Source organism: Danio rerio, chromosome 3, assembly GCF_049306965.1.
Source record: "Danio rerio strain Tuebingen ecotype United States chromosome 3, GRCz12tu, whole genome shotgun sequence".
NCBI lineage: Eukaryota > Metazoa > Chordata > Actinopteri > Cypriniformes > Danionidae > Danio > Danio rerio.
In genome coordinates this window covers 38,143,051-38,160,690 of record NC_133178.1, presented here as the reverse complement: position 1 = coordinate 38,160,690, position 17,640 = coordinate 38,143,051, and the positions used below count along the sequence as shown (strand labels likewise).

At 33.2% G+C, this 17,640-nt stretch overlaps 2 protein-coding genes across 3 annotated transcripts in view; both read left to right on the top strand.

Moving 5' to 3' along the window:
• Window positions 1-6,892, top strand: part of LOC110438754 (uncharacterized) — a 29,562-nt gene extending 22,670 nt beyond the window's left edge. For both annotated transcript variants that reach the window (XM_073944911.1, XM_021471864.3), the window contains exons 10-13: window positions 1,059-1,115; window positions 1,213-1,284; window positions 1,956-2,092; window positions 5,598-6,892. In XM_073944911.1, the coding sequence (XP_073801012.1) occupies window positions 1,059-1,115; window positions 1,213-1,284; window positions 1,956-2,092; window positions 5,598-5,774 (443 nt within the window). In that variant the 3' untranslated portion in view covers window positions 5,775-6,892. The remainder of the gene's footprint in view (window positions 1-1,058; window positions 1,116-1,212; window positions 1,285-1,955; window positions 2,093-5,597) is intronic.
• A 155-nt stretch (window positions 6,893-7,047) lies between these two features.
• On the top strand, window positions 7,048-16,593 carry LOC141381250 (C-type lectin domain family 4 member E-like). The gene is made up of 7 exons (XM_073944882.1): window positions 7,048-7,215; window positions 7,901-7,984; window positions 8,563-8,619; window positions 8,704-8,766; window positions 9,115-9,251; window positions 15,317-15,435; window positions 15,563-16,593. The coding sequence occupies exons 1-7, from the start codon at window positions 7,143-7,145 to the stop codon at window positions 15,705-15,707; spliced, it is 678 nt and encodes a 225-aa protein (XP_073800983.1). The 5' UTR covers window positions 7,048-7,142; the 3' UTR covers window positions 15,708-16,593.
• Window positions 16,594-17,640: the final 1,047 nt, after the last annotated feature.

Genomic DNA, 17,640 nt, shown 5'->3' with positions numbered 1-17,640 from the left:
TACATGAATAATGCTGTGTTAATATTTAAACTAGACATTACTCTATTATGAACTAATGACGAGTTAATGCATTCGCTAATTATGAACTAACTTTAACTACAACATGAGTCACATGAGTTCATGTATGAATAACGGCTACCTTAATTACATGTTACATGATTGTTTATTAATTATTTTATTAATTACCACATTAGTTTATGCTTAATTTAGCCATCATGAACTCATGACATGTTAATACATACCTATATCATGACTATATTTGGAGGGGCTCATCATCATTGACCCATTCTTAACTTCTCATGCACATCGGTCTAGTGGGTTTACTCTGAATAACAATATAAAGATGTTCTGTCAGGCTGCTCGGTTGGGCAGAGGTTAGCAATGTCGCCTCACAGAAAGTGTTTGCGTGGGTTTCCTCCAGGTGCTGGTTTCGCCCACAAGTCCATAGAAATGCTGTACAGGTGAATTGAATAAGCTAAATTGGCCGTAGTGTATGTGTGTGAATGAGTGTTTCCCAGTTATGGGTTGCAGCTGGAAGAGCATCCGCTGTAAAACAAATGATGGATAAGTTGGTGGTTCATTCTGCTTTGGCGACCCCAGATAAATAAAAGGACTAAGCTGAATATGAAAAAAGTGTTCTGCCAATGTTGACATAAACGGTTTAAACAAAAGAGTTCATGAAAAGTTAATGGATGAGTTAATGATGATGTGCCCCTCCAAGTAAAGTCACAACATAAATATACATTGACAGCTCATGAGTTCATGTTGGTTACAGTAAGCTTGAACTTAAATGTTAAATAATACATTAATTATCTCTGTACTAACAAATAATTAAGGTAGCTGTTGTTTACTCATGAACTCTTGGGACTTATGTTGTAATTAAAGTTAGTTTATGATTTGTGTGTGCATTAACTCATCATAATAAAGTAATGTTTAGTTAACATTTTAAGACATCATTATTTATGTAATGTTAAAGTGTTACTAGAGTGCAATATCAGAGGTTTATTTACATACTTATTTTGATCATTTGTTTAAATTCAGCATTATGTCTTTTACAGATTTCACAAAAGACAAAAGTATGCATTGTGAGACAGTACCAAACTGTTCAAATTCAGGTAAATTGATCATTGCATGCTCCATTTTTTTAAGATAAGTAACTTTCAACTGCTCAAGTGATATATGAGATTCTTAATTGTACACATTATTAATCAGTTTCAGAACTTGAACAAGGTGGTCCAGTCTGCACATACGAGAAGGACTGGAGGTCAATAAATTTCTGCCCAGGTAAACATAGGTTTTGTTTTTCAGCATATACAAAAGCAGCTGGATGTTCTTTGTAATATGCAACTAATGATGACCTTAAAGTCTCTTTCTTCTGCTGCATGCAAGATTTTTTCAAGAATGATGGAAACCATTGACTTTCGTATTGTTTTTCCTACTAGTATGGATGTCAGTGGCTCCTGATTTTCAAGATTCATCAAAATATCTTATATTGTGTTTGGCAAAAGCACTTACTGAAAAAAGTGTTGCATGCAGAACTGTTGCAAACAATTTATTTTTGTTGAATTTAAACAAACAAATTAAGTTGAATAATGTTCAACTTAATTTGTTTGTTTCAATTCAACACAAATAAATTGAGTACAACCACTTGACGTAAAAAAAAAATGAGTAAATCCAAGGAATCATCTCTGAATATTTTTTTCAGATCATAACCTAATTTAAATATTTAGTAGAAATATAATTTAAAGTGCCTTCTTCATCAACCAATCACTGATTGCTTTGTGAATCTGTACAAATTTTGTCTTACCCTGCTGGAGGCATTCGAAAAATATTTTAGGAGTGGATTTAGTCTCAGTTAAAGTGTGGTTAGCTTTTTGTCAGGCTATAAAAGTGTTTCTAGCTAAACCACAGTGTTTCCTCTAGATTGACATCAACAACTGTCTGTGTCTGAATAGATTTGCCAGAGCAGTGGTTCAAAGGCAATGGTAGTTTCTACGTTTTCTCCAGCCACAACAGGAACTGGAGCTCCAGCCAAAACCACTGTCGGGGTCTGGATGGAGATCTAGTTATTATTAGCAACAAAGAGGAGAAGGTACGTATACATCTGGAGGCCCATACTATCTGCATGTTACAAGAAGAGGAACAAATTTAAGAGAAATGAGTCTGGGTGTGAAAATGCTTAGCCTGTGTTCACCAATGCTTTGTCGGTTCAAGTGTCAAACTTTCATATCAACTATTTTTCTCGTAAAGGACATTGTGATATTCAAAGCCAAATGGTTTAGTAAAGCTTTATTTTGATGATCCCCTTTAGAGATTTTTATTATCAGCAACTTTCAAACTATGTCAACTACATTGTAAATCTGTTAATTAAACGTTTTGGTATTTTGTGTTTCACAAGAGTTTTCGATTTATTTATGGTTGTGAATTGCATAATGGGACCATGATATGATTTTAATGTTGCACATTTAACTCTTACAGTTTAACAAAGTGACTTTTATTGACATTTTAGAAATTTGAAATAATATAACGTGTAAGAAATATTATAGAGAGAAATAAGTCTCTAAAATAACAGAAAATGTACTGGCAGTTTATTAAAAGGTTTTTGTACGGTAATATTCAACAACAACTCAGACAATAGATCATTTTAAACTATTAAAATTGCTAATAAAAGTCACTTATTTTGAACTTTTCAAGGTTAGAAATTGTTGGAAGAAAGATCAAGGTTCCATAATGCAATTCAAAAGCATAAATGAAAGTGAAAAACAGAAATAAATGAAAACATGAATCACAAAATACCGTAAACTACTAACTTATTGATTTATTTTTATTTTTTTTACAATAAAGCAGAGTATTAGTGGAGTATTTTCTTAATATCTGCAAAGATTTTGATTTGATCCACCAACAGGCATTCAACTGACTATGGATATGTTAACTTATTTCATCAACCCTATCCTAAGAGGCAGAGAAATAAATATTAGGGAACTTTATCTGCTTACTTACTCCCAGAGCCGTTTAAATACAAGCTGATATTTAGCTGCATTATGTTTGGGTTTTGTAACATCTAATTTTTACGAGGTGGGTCGTTAGCTCAATGCTCATACCCCAACTTGGAGGACCTTGGAAGACATACACACTTACAACATGAAAATTTAGCTTATCCAATTCACCTATAGCGCATGTCTTTGGAAAGTGGGGGAAACCAGAGCACCCGGAGGATGGGGAAAACAAGCAAATTTCGCACAGAAATGCTAACTGACCCAGCTGGGTCTCAAACCAGCAAACTTGCTGTGAGACGACACCAATACCCACTGCGCTACCAAACCAGTGAGGTAACTCCTTAGTGCAGGGGTCACCAAACTTGTTCCTGGAGGGCCGGTGTCCTTCAGATTTTAGCTCCAACTCTAATTAAACACACCTGAACAAGCTAATCAAGGCTTTACTAGGTATACTTGAAACATCCTGGCTGGTGTATTGAGGCAAGTTGAAGCAAAACCCTGCAGGGACACCAGCCCTCCTGGACCGATATTGGTGACCCCTGCCTTAGTGCTTAGTCCTTTTTTAAGTTATCCTAACAAGGTTGTTTTTAGGCATGTTTGATGAGTTGAATTTGATGAATATACTTATTAAAGTTATTATTATTAAAATAGTTATTGGTGTTTATCTGTCAAACAGTGGTTATATTATTAATTGTCTGACATACTCTATTTAACTGGCAGCTGAACTTTTTAGTTTTCACTGACTTTGCAAGGTGGTGAGCTGTTTTACAAAGCCTCTGACAGCGGGATGACCACATTTACATTACGTCATTTAGCACATTGAGGAAGCCATTAAGTGATTCATCGTAAAGAGGAAATTCACACAAGAAGTGCTTCTTATAAAAAGCTACTGAAATTGCTTTGAGAAATAAGAGCTAGGATGAAGAGGGAGATGTGAAGTTTTTTTTTTTTTTCAAATAAAACATTCAAGTGATTGTGGAGGAGATGAGGTTTCAGTTTTATGTTTGAATGTTGCCTGCAGTATTGGGCAAGTTACTTTAAAAAAGTAATAGATTACAAATTACTGACTACTAGAAAATTGTAATCTGATTACATCAATAATTCATTCATTCATGCATTGTCTTTTGGCTTAGTTCCTTTATTAAACAGGGGTCGCCACAGTGGAATGAACCGCCAATTTATTCAGCATATGTTTTACACAGTTTTTCCTGCAGAAACCAATCACTGGGAAACATCCATGCACAATTCATACACAATTTGGACAATTTAGCTTACCCAATTCATCTATAGCGCATGCCTTTGGACTTGTGGGGAAAACCGGAGCACCCGGGGGATAGCAACACGAACACAAGGAGAACATGCAAACTCCACACAAAAATGCCAATTGACCCAGCCGGGGCTCGAACCAGAGACCTTCTTGCTGTGAGGCAACAGCATTACTCAGTGTGCCACCATGCTGCCCTCACATTACTAATTACTTAATGTAAAAAGTAATCAGATTACTAAATACCTTACTTTAAAAGCATATAAAATATATAAAAATGCTTAATATGATACAGCTCTTTCAGTAATTTAATATTCACAAAAAAAAAAAACATAACAATGTAATATTTGTAACTATATATTTTCAATGTAGGTAATGCTATTACATTGACTGTAGGTAATGCAATTACATTGTAATTTGTTACAATAGTGCATTCCCCAAAAATGTATTTAAAATAAAGTAACGTATATACCGTGGAACATGTCACACCCTACTCTGGTTACCTGGTGTTCAACAGTCCGTGTGGGATTGCGAAGACTAATCCACCAGCAATGAACAGTAAATGTAAAGGTTCTGGAAAGTGAAAAGCTCACTTAATGTCTTTGGGCTCTTGAAGTGGATGTAGTCATGAGGAAGAAAGTGGGGTAAGAGGGTGCAGAGCCTGTGTACTTGTTCTGTAATCAGTGCAGGGTGATAAAGAGAAATGTCACATGGACTCTCTTGGTCACATTAAAGAACAGATTAGCTACAGCATTCTGAATCTGGGTCCTATTTGGTTCTTATGGGAAACATTTTGTTTTTCAAATTAAAAACTGAAGCTAATGTGTGGGAGTCAGTAAAAGTAAGTCAGTGAAAGGTGGAGTTTTTGTTTGCTTTCTGTAGCAGGAAGTGTGTCTTTTATACAGATAGAGTACAGGCTGAAAGCACCTGTTTTTTTTCAGAAGCTTTTTCGGCAACACAATAAACCACCTTTATACAACAAAACAAATAAAGTCGCTCTTTACATTATTTCCGAGAAACATCTCTATAAATTGCTTTGTAATTTTGACCTCCACTGTAGCTCCAAGGTTGCTTACGGTAAATAATTAAAAGTATACCTGAAAGGGACCATGAAAGTGTAACTCAATAAAAAATAATGAACTTTGCAGTCAATTTTCTGTTTGAAAGAAACATTGTTTTAAAAGAGGAACAAATGTGAATACAGGTGTGACATTTTTTTTGTTTAATCGGTCAAGAGATTAATGATTGACATTCAGAATAAATTGACTTGACAAAATACTTTTGTTATTATTTTTATTTTTTGTATTATATACATAATTATTGTGATTGTGGTGCAGGAATTTCTCACTGGGATGCTGTGTGCTATTGGTGAATCTGATCTCTACTGGTCCGGGAGCCGAACAGATCTGGACCACAAACAACTCAACTGTGCTGCATTAAAGGGAAATACACAAGAGGACGTTTCTTGTTTGAGAGAAGAGAAGAGCATTTGTGAGATCCCTTGCCATAAATAGAGCTCAGTACACTTAAAAAAAAAAAAAACGATAGAAAACCAAAGAATTTATTTAACTAAATGGAAAGATTTAACAGTGAACATTTTATTCGTGTTTGATATTCCTCTGTTTACTTGCTTTAATATCTCTTTACTATTTCATGTATGATATGGCAATCTACTGAAATGCCATGCTGTTTTTCACGTAAAAAAAATCAAATGAAAATCCATAAAACTGTGTAACAAAATTCTACTGCACTGTAAAACCTAATAGGTTAAGGTAGCTCAATTCATTTGAGGAAACCGATTGCAACAAACAATTTAAGTTCAAAATAAATTCTATTGAGTACTGTAAACTTAATCTATTTGAGTAAATGAAGCAATTTGAGCACAGTAAAACAAAATAAATGAAGAGAACTCAAACCAACTGAGTACTGTAAAACCCAATAAGTTAAGGCAACTCAAACCGTTTGAGGAAACCGATTGCAGCAAACCATTTAAGTTCACAAATTAATTCTAATGAGTACTGTGAACTTAATCAATTTTAGTAAACAAAGCTTTTTGAGCACAGCAAAACCCAATAAATGAAGAGAACTCTGAATACTGTAAAACCTGATAAGTTAAGGCAACTCAAACCGTTTGAGGAAACCAGTTGCTGCAAACCATTTGAGTTAAAACTAATCTAAATGAGTACTGTGAACTTACTCCATTTCAGTTAAAGTAATGGGGTATTAAATTAACTCATTAACTTCAACACTGAGTTCAAAACTCTTTTCAAATGAGTAGAATTAACTTTAAGTAAACTTTGAGTTAACTACACTTGTTTCATTTGATAAAGTTGACTGTTGGGTTTTACAGTGTCTGTGTCTGTGTGTATGAGAGAGAGCAACACATTTAAGTCATTTGTATAATTACAGAGTTTCCTGTTTTATTTTTTATTTTTTATTTTTTTATTTAGAATTATATTTTACTTTATATGTAGAAGGACCTCTTATTGTATATTTTCCATAACAAACACAAACAGTCATTTGTAAATTGTTTTAATTGTAATACAGTAAAATCTCTCTGCAGAGCTCTCAGTGGATTTAATTCTGTCATTTTTTCTGAAGAGTAAACTTTGCAATAAACCATTATCAAAGGATGTTGTTGTATGATCTGTGACTATTTGGAAAAAATGCTTATTTAATATATATATAAAGATGTTAACACAAATATCATGTTAAGAAAATTTGAACACACCATAAATAATAACCAGCTGTCTGGAAAGTTTGCATGCACCGTTAACTGGTTGATGTGGTTAAACAAAAGCCAGAGAAACCTGCAGAGTATTTTGTTTCAGTTCACCCTTCAGACCCTTCACTGTTGAACCACATCTCTCTTCAGGCAAACAATGCCGGAAAATATTTATTTAAATTATTTATCAGAGCCTGATAAACTGACAAAGGTGGAGAAAGATGAAAAAAGTAAGTGCGTGTGTAATTCTTGTCCTTTCTATCTTTTAATGGCTACTGCAAAACGATTACTTGATGTTGAATGATGTTATTTCCTGCATAATGATAAACGAGGTGCCATTCGTCACTCTTTCCGACTCCAATGTTAGTCTGTTCATCTATTGTTCATTGTTTGTTCATGTTAGTAAATTAACGAATAAATTAACTAACTAGTAAATTAACTAACATTAACTTATGTTATCGTATTTTAGGTGTTACCAAACGCTTTCAGTTTGCAATATTTATGATAATTTTTGATGTTCATTGTTTTCTCCTTTATTTGCTTTGTATATCAATAGCTTTAACTCTCCTTATCAAGTTATTACAGTATGTAAACACATTCATGTTCAGACTGAAATTAATAAAATTTCCATTTAAAGATTTTTATTTATGGTTATTTGTTTTGTACATTTTTTTTTAATTTAAAGCTATGATAAATAAGAAACAAAACATTAAAACATAATATTATCCATTAAAATGTGTTCAAATTCAAAATAGTTAAAAAAAATGCAATATTGCACAATGTATTATTCATCTAATTGTGTATGCGCATTTTTATAGTGTCACCAGCAGCATCAAGGATCCCTCACTTAATGAAAAATAACTGTTTGTCTTTCATGTTCTAAGATATTATAAGCACTTATATTTACATATGCAGGGTGTAAGTGTAAACCAATGCAGAGGAAATTATCCTGTCTTCTCTTCCTGTCTTTGCTGGCAAATGGGGGGTTGGCATATCTGTGTGAGTTCTATTTTATATTATATTAATGTATTTTCATTATTTTATGTATGTATGTATGTATGTATGTATGTATGTATGTATGTATGTATGTATGTATGTATGTATGTATGTATGTATGCATGTATGTATGTATGTATGTATGTATGTATGTATGTATGTATCTATGTATCTATGTATGTATACATATACAAGTGTTGCTGGCATACTTTTATTTATTTGTTTATGATTTGATTGTATTCTATTTTTGTTTTAATTTTGGTTAATTTATTTTGTTTTAATTTATTTAATTGTTTTAATTCAATTTAATTTTGTTTAATTTAATTTTGTTTTAATTTAATTTTGTGTAATTTAATTTTGTTTTAAGTTAATTTAATTTTGTTTTAATTTATTTTGATTTTAATGTTGTTTTAATTTAATTTTGTTTTAATTTAATTTAATTTAATTTTATTTGTTGCTGATATCACATTCATGACCTACAATTTAGTACCATAACTTTCTATTTATTTCTTGGTTTAAACAAGGTGTAAAATAATTTCATCATTTGCATCTTTAACTTACGAAAACACAATGCTTCACAGATCACAATAAAAACCCAAATCCGTTTTGTGAACAAAGAAGAATCTGCTTAAAATCAGGTAAATGACTGCTTATCTTCATTAGTGCACAGTCACATAATCCACTTGGTCTCACAAATTTGTGTCTTTCAAACCCTCATTTAGATGCCCATCAAACAATGAAAATAAACTCCATGAAAAATCACAGTTTACCAAACCACTGTTCAGGTACAGTAAAGTAATTGCGTCCTGCATTAAGAAAATTGTATAAATGAATTTAGTAATTCACACTGTAATGTATGAATCTGACTGAATATCAACAAATCTAGTTGACAAAATTCTCCACATTATTAATCACTAATATATTAATGGCTTTGTACCTGATTTGTTTTTCTTGTTTTTCATTTCTAAAATCAAAGAAAATAAGGCAAATCAACAATAGACAGTTGCTTCTCTCTCTCTCTCTCTCTCTCTCTCTCTCTCTCTCTCTCTCTCTCTCTCTCTCTCTCTCTCTCTCTATTATTGATTTTGCTCGAGTGTCTACTTATATTTACAAGAGCTAAACTGTGTATGCAGGTTTACAGGAGAAGTTGGTTCAGAACAAGGGCAGATTGTATGTTTTCTCCACTGATGTGATGGACTGGAGCAGCAGCAGACGCCGTTGTCAGGATCTGGGTGGAGATCTGGTCGTCATCGATAGCACTGAAGAACAGGTACAGATTAAATACAGAGTTACATAAGTTACAATTGCAGTTATTTTACAGTAAATTACAGACAGTTGTTTTAGATTTGACAGGTATAGCCAGATTAGTTTACACTCTAAAAAGGATAGATATTAAAGGCAGTTTAAGAGCCTTTCTGTTTTGATTAATACTTTTATGCCAAAATGAATAAGGCGTTTTTTTTTTATTAATTAATTAATTATTTTATTTGACTGTCAAAGCACCTCAATTTTATAGAGTTGAAACATGCAACACAGAAAACACATACTTAGTAACGAAAAGATGATAAAAATATTAAGAAATAATTACCATGTATGTGTGTCTGTTTTTGCCATTTTTGACCTCATGAGCAAATATTTTTAGATAATTGTTGTGTATATAATGATTTGTCGCATTTCACAATCTCATCACTTAAAAAATACAAACTGCACCTCAGTTACATGATCAAAAGCTTGAGATTTAATCTGGCCACAAGCATATGGTGAAATGATTCATTAAAATAACAACAGATTATATTTTTTTGCACATATTTTGTCATTTTATTTTAGTAATTTAAGTTGCAATGCAATTTGCTCTTGTCTTGTTTACCAGCGAACAACCACCAGATGTCGCTGGTAAACACACACACACACACTTAGAACTACACTTTTCCTGGACTACAACTTCATACATGCTCTTCGCCCACACACCTGCTTTCTCATTTAGCTTGATTTACATTCACACCTGAGGACTTTCAGAGACTGATTAACACACTATTTAAGCCACACATTCACGCCTTCAGTTGGCCGAGTCTTGTTCACTGTAAAGTAGCATTACAACGCGTTTTCCTTGTCTTGTTTTCCTGTGTTTTGAACTTAGCCTTGTTTATTTAGTTATCCTTGTCTGCCGCCTGCCTTTCGACCTCTTGATTGTTAAACTGACTACGATTCTGGATTGTCCTCACATACCTGTTTGCTCCCGTATTGACCACTGCTTGCCTGACTGTGAATAAACCTGCATATTGGATCCTACCTTCTGTTGTGGTGTTACTCCCCGGCGTTACAGCTCTACAGTTTGGACTCTCAGTAATGACTTTAAACCACACTGAACTGAGCTAAACTGAACTGAACTTAAACATTAAAAACTGAACTACTCTGATCCAGTTACTATGACCATTTATGTGAAGCTGCTTTGACACAAGCTACATTGTATAAGCACTATACAAATAAAGCTGAATTTAATTTTATTGTTTTCGGTTTGGCTATAGCTAGATAATAGTTCTTATTCAGTCTTATTTCAACATTCCTTCTTGACCAAACATTCAGTGGAATTTGCTTTTCATTATATCTATTTTCTGTTTGTTTGTTTTTTTGTGTTTGACTTTATGTATTTAAGCATGTTAATTGTTGTCATTTTATATATATATATATATATATATATATATATATATATATATATATATATATATATATATATATATATATTCAGCAAACAAATAAGGCACTGCAAATTTTGCTACAATTCCACATTTAAATGACAAATTTGTACACAATGAACAAAATATTGCATAGTAAGAAAGTAAACTATTAGTACTTCAACTATTAATAGCTGTTATATGAAATAATAATATAAATAGTAAATAGTAAAATAAAATAACTATGTAGTTATTCAGTTATGCGTTAATTTTGTACTGTAGGCCTATAAGCTTGAAAAAGCAATTTCTGATTAACTTAATCCAACTACAGTGAACATAACTGAACTAAACAGAAATGGAATTACCTAATTTCACCTAATTGTTTCATGTTTTACTTAAACGATTTGTTTTGGGGCAACATGAAGACATTGTATGCAACTCGGCATATTTTACTCTATTTTACAGCAAGTAATAAAAATACATTCAAATCATGCTGCTTTATAGAACTTTACATTTATCACCAAAAAGAGTTTTGCCATTGCCACAAACCTTTTTTTGTTTACACTCAAAAAAATGACGTTTGCTGTTTGTTCATAGACAGTACTCATTTAAAATTAGCAAATCAATACTTGATTTTTTTGGGGTGATGGGACAACTTAATTGTTTTATGTTCAATACACTTATATTTCTTTCATTCATTTTCTTTTCGACTTAGTCCCTTTATTAATCTGGGGTCACCACAGCGGAATGAACCACCAACTTATGCAGCATATGTTTTAAGCAGCGGATACCCTTCCAGCTGCAACCCATCTCTGGGAAACATCCATACACACTTGTAAGAGTTGAAATATTGCAAATATTTTGATATCTTTGACAATTCAAAACATGAGCTGAAAACAGAGACTGGTGACTCCACAACCCAGCAGGTGGGAATGCGGGAAAAACCAGTTCCTGCTGCATTTGCATCTGAGTCTGCTGAAGCTCGGCTTCAACCACCCCAACTCACGCATATGGTCATTTCAATGTTTGAATGTTCTAAATCAGTGGTTCTCAAACTGTGGTACGCGTACCACTAGTGGTACGCGGGCTTCCTCCTAGTGGTACGCGGAGGAATCGCTGAATAATGAAAGAAACAATTAACACTTTAATCCTTTAATGCGTAATATAACATTGATGTGATCAGCATTGGCTGTTTTGTGAAGCGTACGATCACAACGCTGTGCTTAGAGTGTTTATTTTAGTGCACTGTGTCATAAGCTGCTGAAAATCAGTTTCCGAAGTTTAAGAATTGATTCTGAAGCGTGATTTGACTGACATGAAAAGTGGCCAATCACAGTCGACCTTGTCTAGTTGCGTGAAACGTAAGGGCGGGACAAAGGCTTTCTGTGTTGCAGAGACAGAAAAAAACTACTTAAAAACAAATGTTTTGTTGGAATAATGCTTCTCGGATGTTTTCACTATAGAGATGTCTAGCAGAGTAATTAAACCGCGGACATATTTCCTGCCTATTTGATGATCTTCATACACGTTTCGCTCGACAGCCAGTCGACTCGCCTCTGACCTGTCACTCCACTAAATACAGTCTGAATGGCGGCGCGGGAATGAAGGTATTGCGCAATTACTCATCTCTGCAAATGCGGCGAGTGCTTTATTTTAACATGAGAGCGCATTCATGTACGCAAATCGCTAAAACAGACATGTGAGCTCTTAAATAGGCTTTTTTGAAATGAACTACAAGACCTCTCATGATCGCCTGTGTGCTCAGATTGAATACAATCGCGATCTCTCCACTATTAAAGTAGACATTATTTATCTTTGCTCCTTAACTAAATTTAGTCAAAAGTATTCAAAGTTATCAAATATTTAGAATTAGATTGATTCATGATCGATGACAATACTAATGGTCTTCTTATTTGGCTGTGTTGTGAAGTGAAACTTACTTTTAGCAAAGGTGGAACATTTATTTCTTTACGACAAAATAATTATGCTGGAAATGTTTCTGGATGAGGTATTTGTGTTATTTATACATTTAGCTGTATTCTGATCTGTCCTAAAGCATTACAGGTCAAAGCAATCCATTGTTAGCCTACTTATTGTTTATTTATCACAATTTACAATAAGGCTCTTAAAGCACTGCTTTGATAAATGTAGTGTTGTCATATTTCAAATACCTCAAGTAAAATAAAGTCATTTGTTTTATTTTTTTTACTGACAGTGTACTTGTATTTTTTACGTTTCTATTTAAGATTAAGATCAAGTGTAAAATAAAATCTACATGTGATGTACAGCTATTTAAGAAACAAATTTGCCATATTGTAAAGAAAATAGTGTAAAATATGTAAATAAAAGGCTAAATTTAAATCTTTTTACCATATACCTTAATTTAACCTTTCAAAGCTTAAATATATATATTTTGAAAAATGGGCAAAAAGTGTCTCTATGGCCTTAAAGATTATGTGGTAGTTTTACCAGTGCTATTGAAAAAGATTAATTGTCATGAAAGGAAAAATTGACTATACTTTCTTTGTTAGTGCAAATTATACATGTAGCTTTGGGATGTAAGCAATCAAACCATTAAATTAGGTTTACACTTAAAAAAAAGTGATTTCATAATGAAAATCAGATTTTTTTTCAAAAATAATTAACTAGTACTTTTTAAAAGAGTAATTTGTACTTTTACCTAATATTAGTATTATTTACTTAAATTTTTGTTATTTTAGCAGTGTATTTTTACTTGAGTACAAAAAAGATTTCACAAGCACTTTTAATTTCACAAGCACAGTTAATGTTCAGACTATTTCAAATGTTTAAAGTGACTGACAATAATACATATTCTTACTAATAGGAAGTAATCTGCATCGTTTTAAAACTGTACACACCTGTAGCTGCTTAATTAGGCTTACGACGCTATTTTTTAATACTGGTTAAAAAATAGCGTCGTAAGGTGGTACTTGGAGAGGCGATTTTTTTCTAAGGTGGTACTTGGTGAAAAAAGTTTGAGAACCACTGTTCTAAATTAACCAAACTTACTTTAACTATCATGTTTGATATCATTTGAAATGTCTCAGTGCGATTGGTACCATGGTCTCATTCTCTCAGAAATAGACATAATCAAAACAATAAATATATAACTTTAGGCATCTTTTGAACCACTGTGAAGGGTGTGACTTTCCCACAGGCAGCACTAAGTGTGAAAGCCTTTTGTTATGCACACACCCCTTTCCTTGAGGGAATTCTTGGATTATTTAAGGTAAGGTTTGAGAAAGGCTCAGGGCGATTCTGCCTAACCAGATCAGCCCATAACATTGAGCCTGCTCCATGTTATGTATATTTCAAAGTCAGGATATGCATCTTTTCATCTTGGATTTGTCTGTGATAATTTGATGTTTTGTATTGATCGTTTATGAATTGACTGATTGAATTGGCATATTACATTTACCTGACTAATAAATTGTTATGTTTAGAATTATTCAAACAGAGTTCGTGTTATTATCTCTAGTAGATTGTGGTAATTTCATAGCACCACAAGCCCCTGTACAGGTTAGTAGCGGACTAGAACACGGTAGACGGAGCATTGCGGCAGGCTATACGATATCTCTAGAGCTCCGACTAACACATTGGCATTAATTCATGTATACTTAGGCTGTAAAAGGATATCTAAGGGGATAGTCCTTCACCCGATAAACTTATAATACTATTTAGATAGTATAGTGATTATTCAAAGTTACTAATAGTTTAAGTACGACTGGTCTGCTTAATTCTATAGTAATGATCATTATATGACTAAAGAGCTCTGTTTGGTTTAGGAGGTAGCAGATCTATGGGGACCGCATAAAAATATCCTAATCTAGGTAAGTAGGGTTCTGCCGGTTTAGGATAGCGGTCAATCGCCACTGTTTAGTGACCAAGACTGACATGCTTGTGCTTAAGAAATTGTATACTCGGCCGGTACAAGATTCAGGATGTTATAGGAATCCCAATGAATGAGAATAACATAAAATGATGAACCGAAGAGAATATTCAATCATAATCTAAACTAATGTGAACGGAAACAAAATAACCTTCTCAATGTTTTATAATTGGAGTCAGATAAAACGAGGATAAATATATTAATATTCTAAACCACCTCATACTAAAATTGGAGTCAGATTTTAGCTAAGTTTAATATAAATCAACATTGTGCACGGGAAAGACCGAACATGCAGTGAACCTTCATCCACCAGTGGATACCGTCATTGGACCAACTGGCTGGACCCTACACACTCATTCACACTCATACACTATGAACAGTTTTAGACTTCCCAATTCACCTATACCACATATGTTTTTGGACTGTGGGGTAAAGCGAAGCACCCATAGGAAACCCACGCGAATGCAGGGAGAACATGCAAACTCCACACAGAAATGGCACCTGACCCAGCTGAGTCTCGAATTAGCGACCTTCTTGCTTCTTGCGTTGTCCACACTTACATTTGTAAAAACTAATTTAATCCATCATGCATTTTTTACAGTGTACTGTTTAGAATCATATTTTCATAACAACAAGTTCTTCAAATTTAAATTGTAAACCACCACAACAACAATTAACAATAACAGCTCATTTAAATACATGAGGTGTTGTTAGAGAATACAATGACATGACCCTTTTTTTTGTCTGTTGTAGGAATTTCTCTCCAAAAAAGTCAATGGTGTGCATGACTTTCATTGGATCGGGCTGAGTGACAGTCAGATGGAGGGAGTGTGGCTTTGGGTGGACAACACCACACTAAACAATGACACCTCGTAAGTAGCAGTTTAAAACCTCATCTGTGACAATGAACTGTAAACCAATGAAGCAGTTGTTCAGTGTACACATACAGTAACCCAAATCTGTTCTTGACCTCATAGATAGGTTTTCTCTTTGTTTTAGATGGGACAGTCCCCCAGATGACTGGAAAGCTGAAAATCCTTTAGATGGTGAAGATTGTGTTATATTAAAAGATCGTAAATGGGGGGACGTTTCCTGCTTGAGGAAAGAGAAAAGGATCTGTGAGATTCATTGCTCTTCATCTTAATAACGCAGATCTAAAAGAACAAAGATTCATTTTATTGCTCGCATTTAGATACAGTTATCTTTCAGCTTTCAACCTGTTTTATTTCTTGTGAATGAGTCATGAAGGGTCATTGCTGGTCATGTATGGTGCCATATAATAGTATGTTAGTAAATTATAGTAGATCGGCTGCTTTATTTTAATTGTTTTTAATTTAAATTTACGATGTGTACTACAAGATACATTGATGGCCATGAGGAAGTATTTTTCACTCAATATTGTTTTTGCAATTATAATTGTGTCTGTTTTGAGTTTCTTGTGATCATTTGGTTAGTTTGAATTCAAACCAACATGACGGCTTAAAGTGTTTATGCAATACAGACTGCATCAAAGCAGCTTCACAGAGTTCAACAAAAATATATATAAGATAAACTATTGGTGCAATCTGTGTGTCAGAGTGAATTTTATCAATTTGAAGTAGGCTTAGTTCAATTTAGCAATGTTATTATTCAACTCTGCGACACAGTGGGTATCGCTGTCGCCTCACAGCAAGAAGGTCGCTGATTTGAGTCCCGGCTGGGTCAGTTGGCATTTGTGTGGAGGTTGCATGTGCTCCCTATGTTGGCTTGGGTTTCCTCCAAAAAAAAACATGCTGGATAAGTTGGCGGTTCGTTCCCCTGTGGTAACCCCTGATTAATAAAGGGACTAAGCTGAAAAGAAAATGGAGGAATGAATTATTAAACTCAAGTTAGTTGGACTCAGGCTATAGTTCAAGTTTTGCTTTTATTCAATGGTGTCTATGGTCATATTTATACATTTCTGAAAGTTAAGTGATTTTAAGACCACAATTATGCAAGAATCCAAGAAACTATGTAAAAAAATGAATAAATTCAATAAAATTAAGTTACATAAAAATAAAAAAAAAGTAAAAGAAAAAGTTTGAGTGAAACTGTGCTCATTTGAGGATATTTTGAAATAAATTTACGTATCCAGATCCACTATAGGCAAATCCACAATATTTACAATTTATGCATTTTGTGCAAATTATTGTAATCACGTTTAACTGGTATTGTTAAATTTAGTTTACAGCATAACATAGTTCAGTTCACAGCACTGTCTTTTTAAATGCAACATGTAGGTGCCTTAGTTTTGTGAAATAATAAATCACAAAGATATTAGCGAATACTATAATAAATAAATCCTGGCTGAATTAAATTAACATTGAGTCCATTGTACTTATATTATGTTAATCTGACTTAAAAGATCTTGCATAAGTTTTAAAATTAAGTTAGAATATGATTAACTTACAATGAACTAAAAACACGCTGTCAGGACTGACTGATCATATCATTGTTTAGATAAATAAAGAAACATACATACAGTGTAGCCTTTTAAAATTTTAATTAGTCATGGTTTTATTACAAATAAAATTCATGAAACATGTTTTATTGTTGTTTAACAATTATATATATATATATATATATATATATATATATATATATATATATATATATATATATATATATATATATATATAGTAAAACTGCAGTTAAAAAATGGTCATTCAACTCTTTCCTGAACAATTATTTAATGTAAAATATAAATAACTCAGTGATTGGGTTTGTCCATTGACCCACATATGTTAGGTGAAAAAACACACATCAAAGCTTAGGTTTAATGTGTATCAAAAACAATGATGGCATGGATGCACAAAATATATGCTTTCTCTTCTGTCTTTATCCAGCAGTAAATGTAACTTATAGTGTCGTTGTTATCATGTAATAGGTTCGTCTAATGCAGAGTTTGTGATGATCAGCAGTTTTTGCAAAGGTTTAATGTTTAATTATATTCATATCCATGATGTTTGATAAGTAATACGTTCTTTATAAACAAAGCTCGCAATTGGTCAGATTTGTCATCGGAGGAGGAGTCAACACAAACAGCAGGTAGTGGTTTA

Excerpts from the sequence above, each read along its gene's own strand:
- LOC141381250 (XM_073944882.1), top strand. The coding sequence starts at position 7,143 with ATGCCGGAAAATATTTATTTAAATTATTTATCAGAGCCTGATAAACTG. Across the intron at positions 7,985-8,562 it reads TGGGGGGTTGGCATATCTGT|ATCACAATAAAAACCCAAAT; the intron begins GTGAGTTCTATT and ends AATGCTTCACAG. Across the intron at positions 9,252-15,316 it reads TCGATAGCACTGAAGAACAG|GAATTTCTCTCCAAAAAAGT; the intron begins GTACAGATTAAA and ends TGTCTGTTGTAG.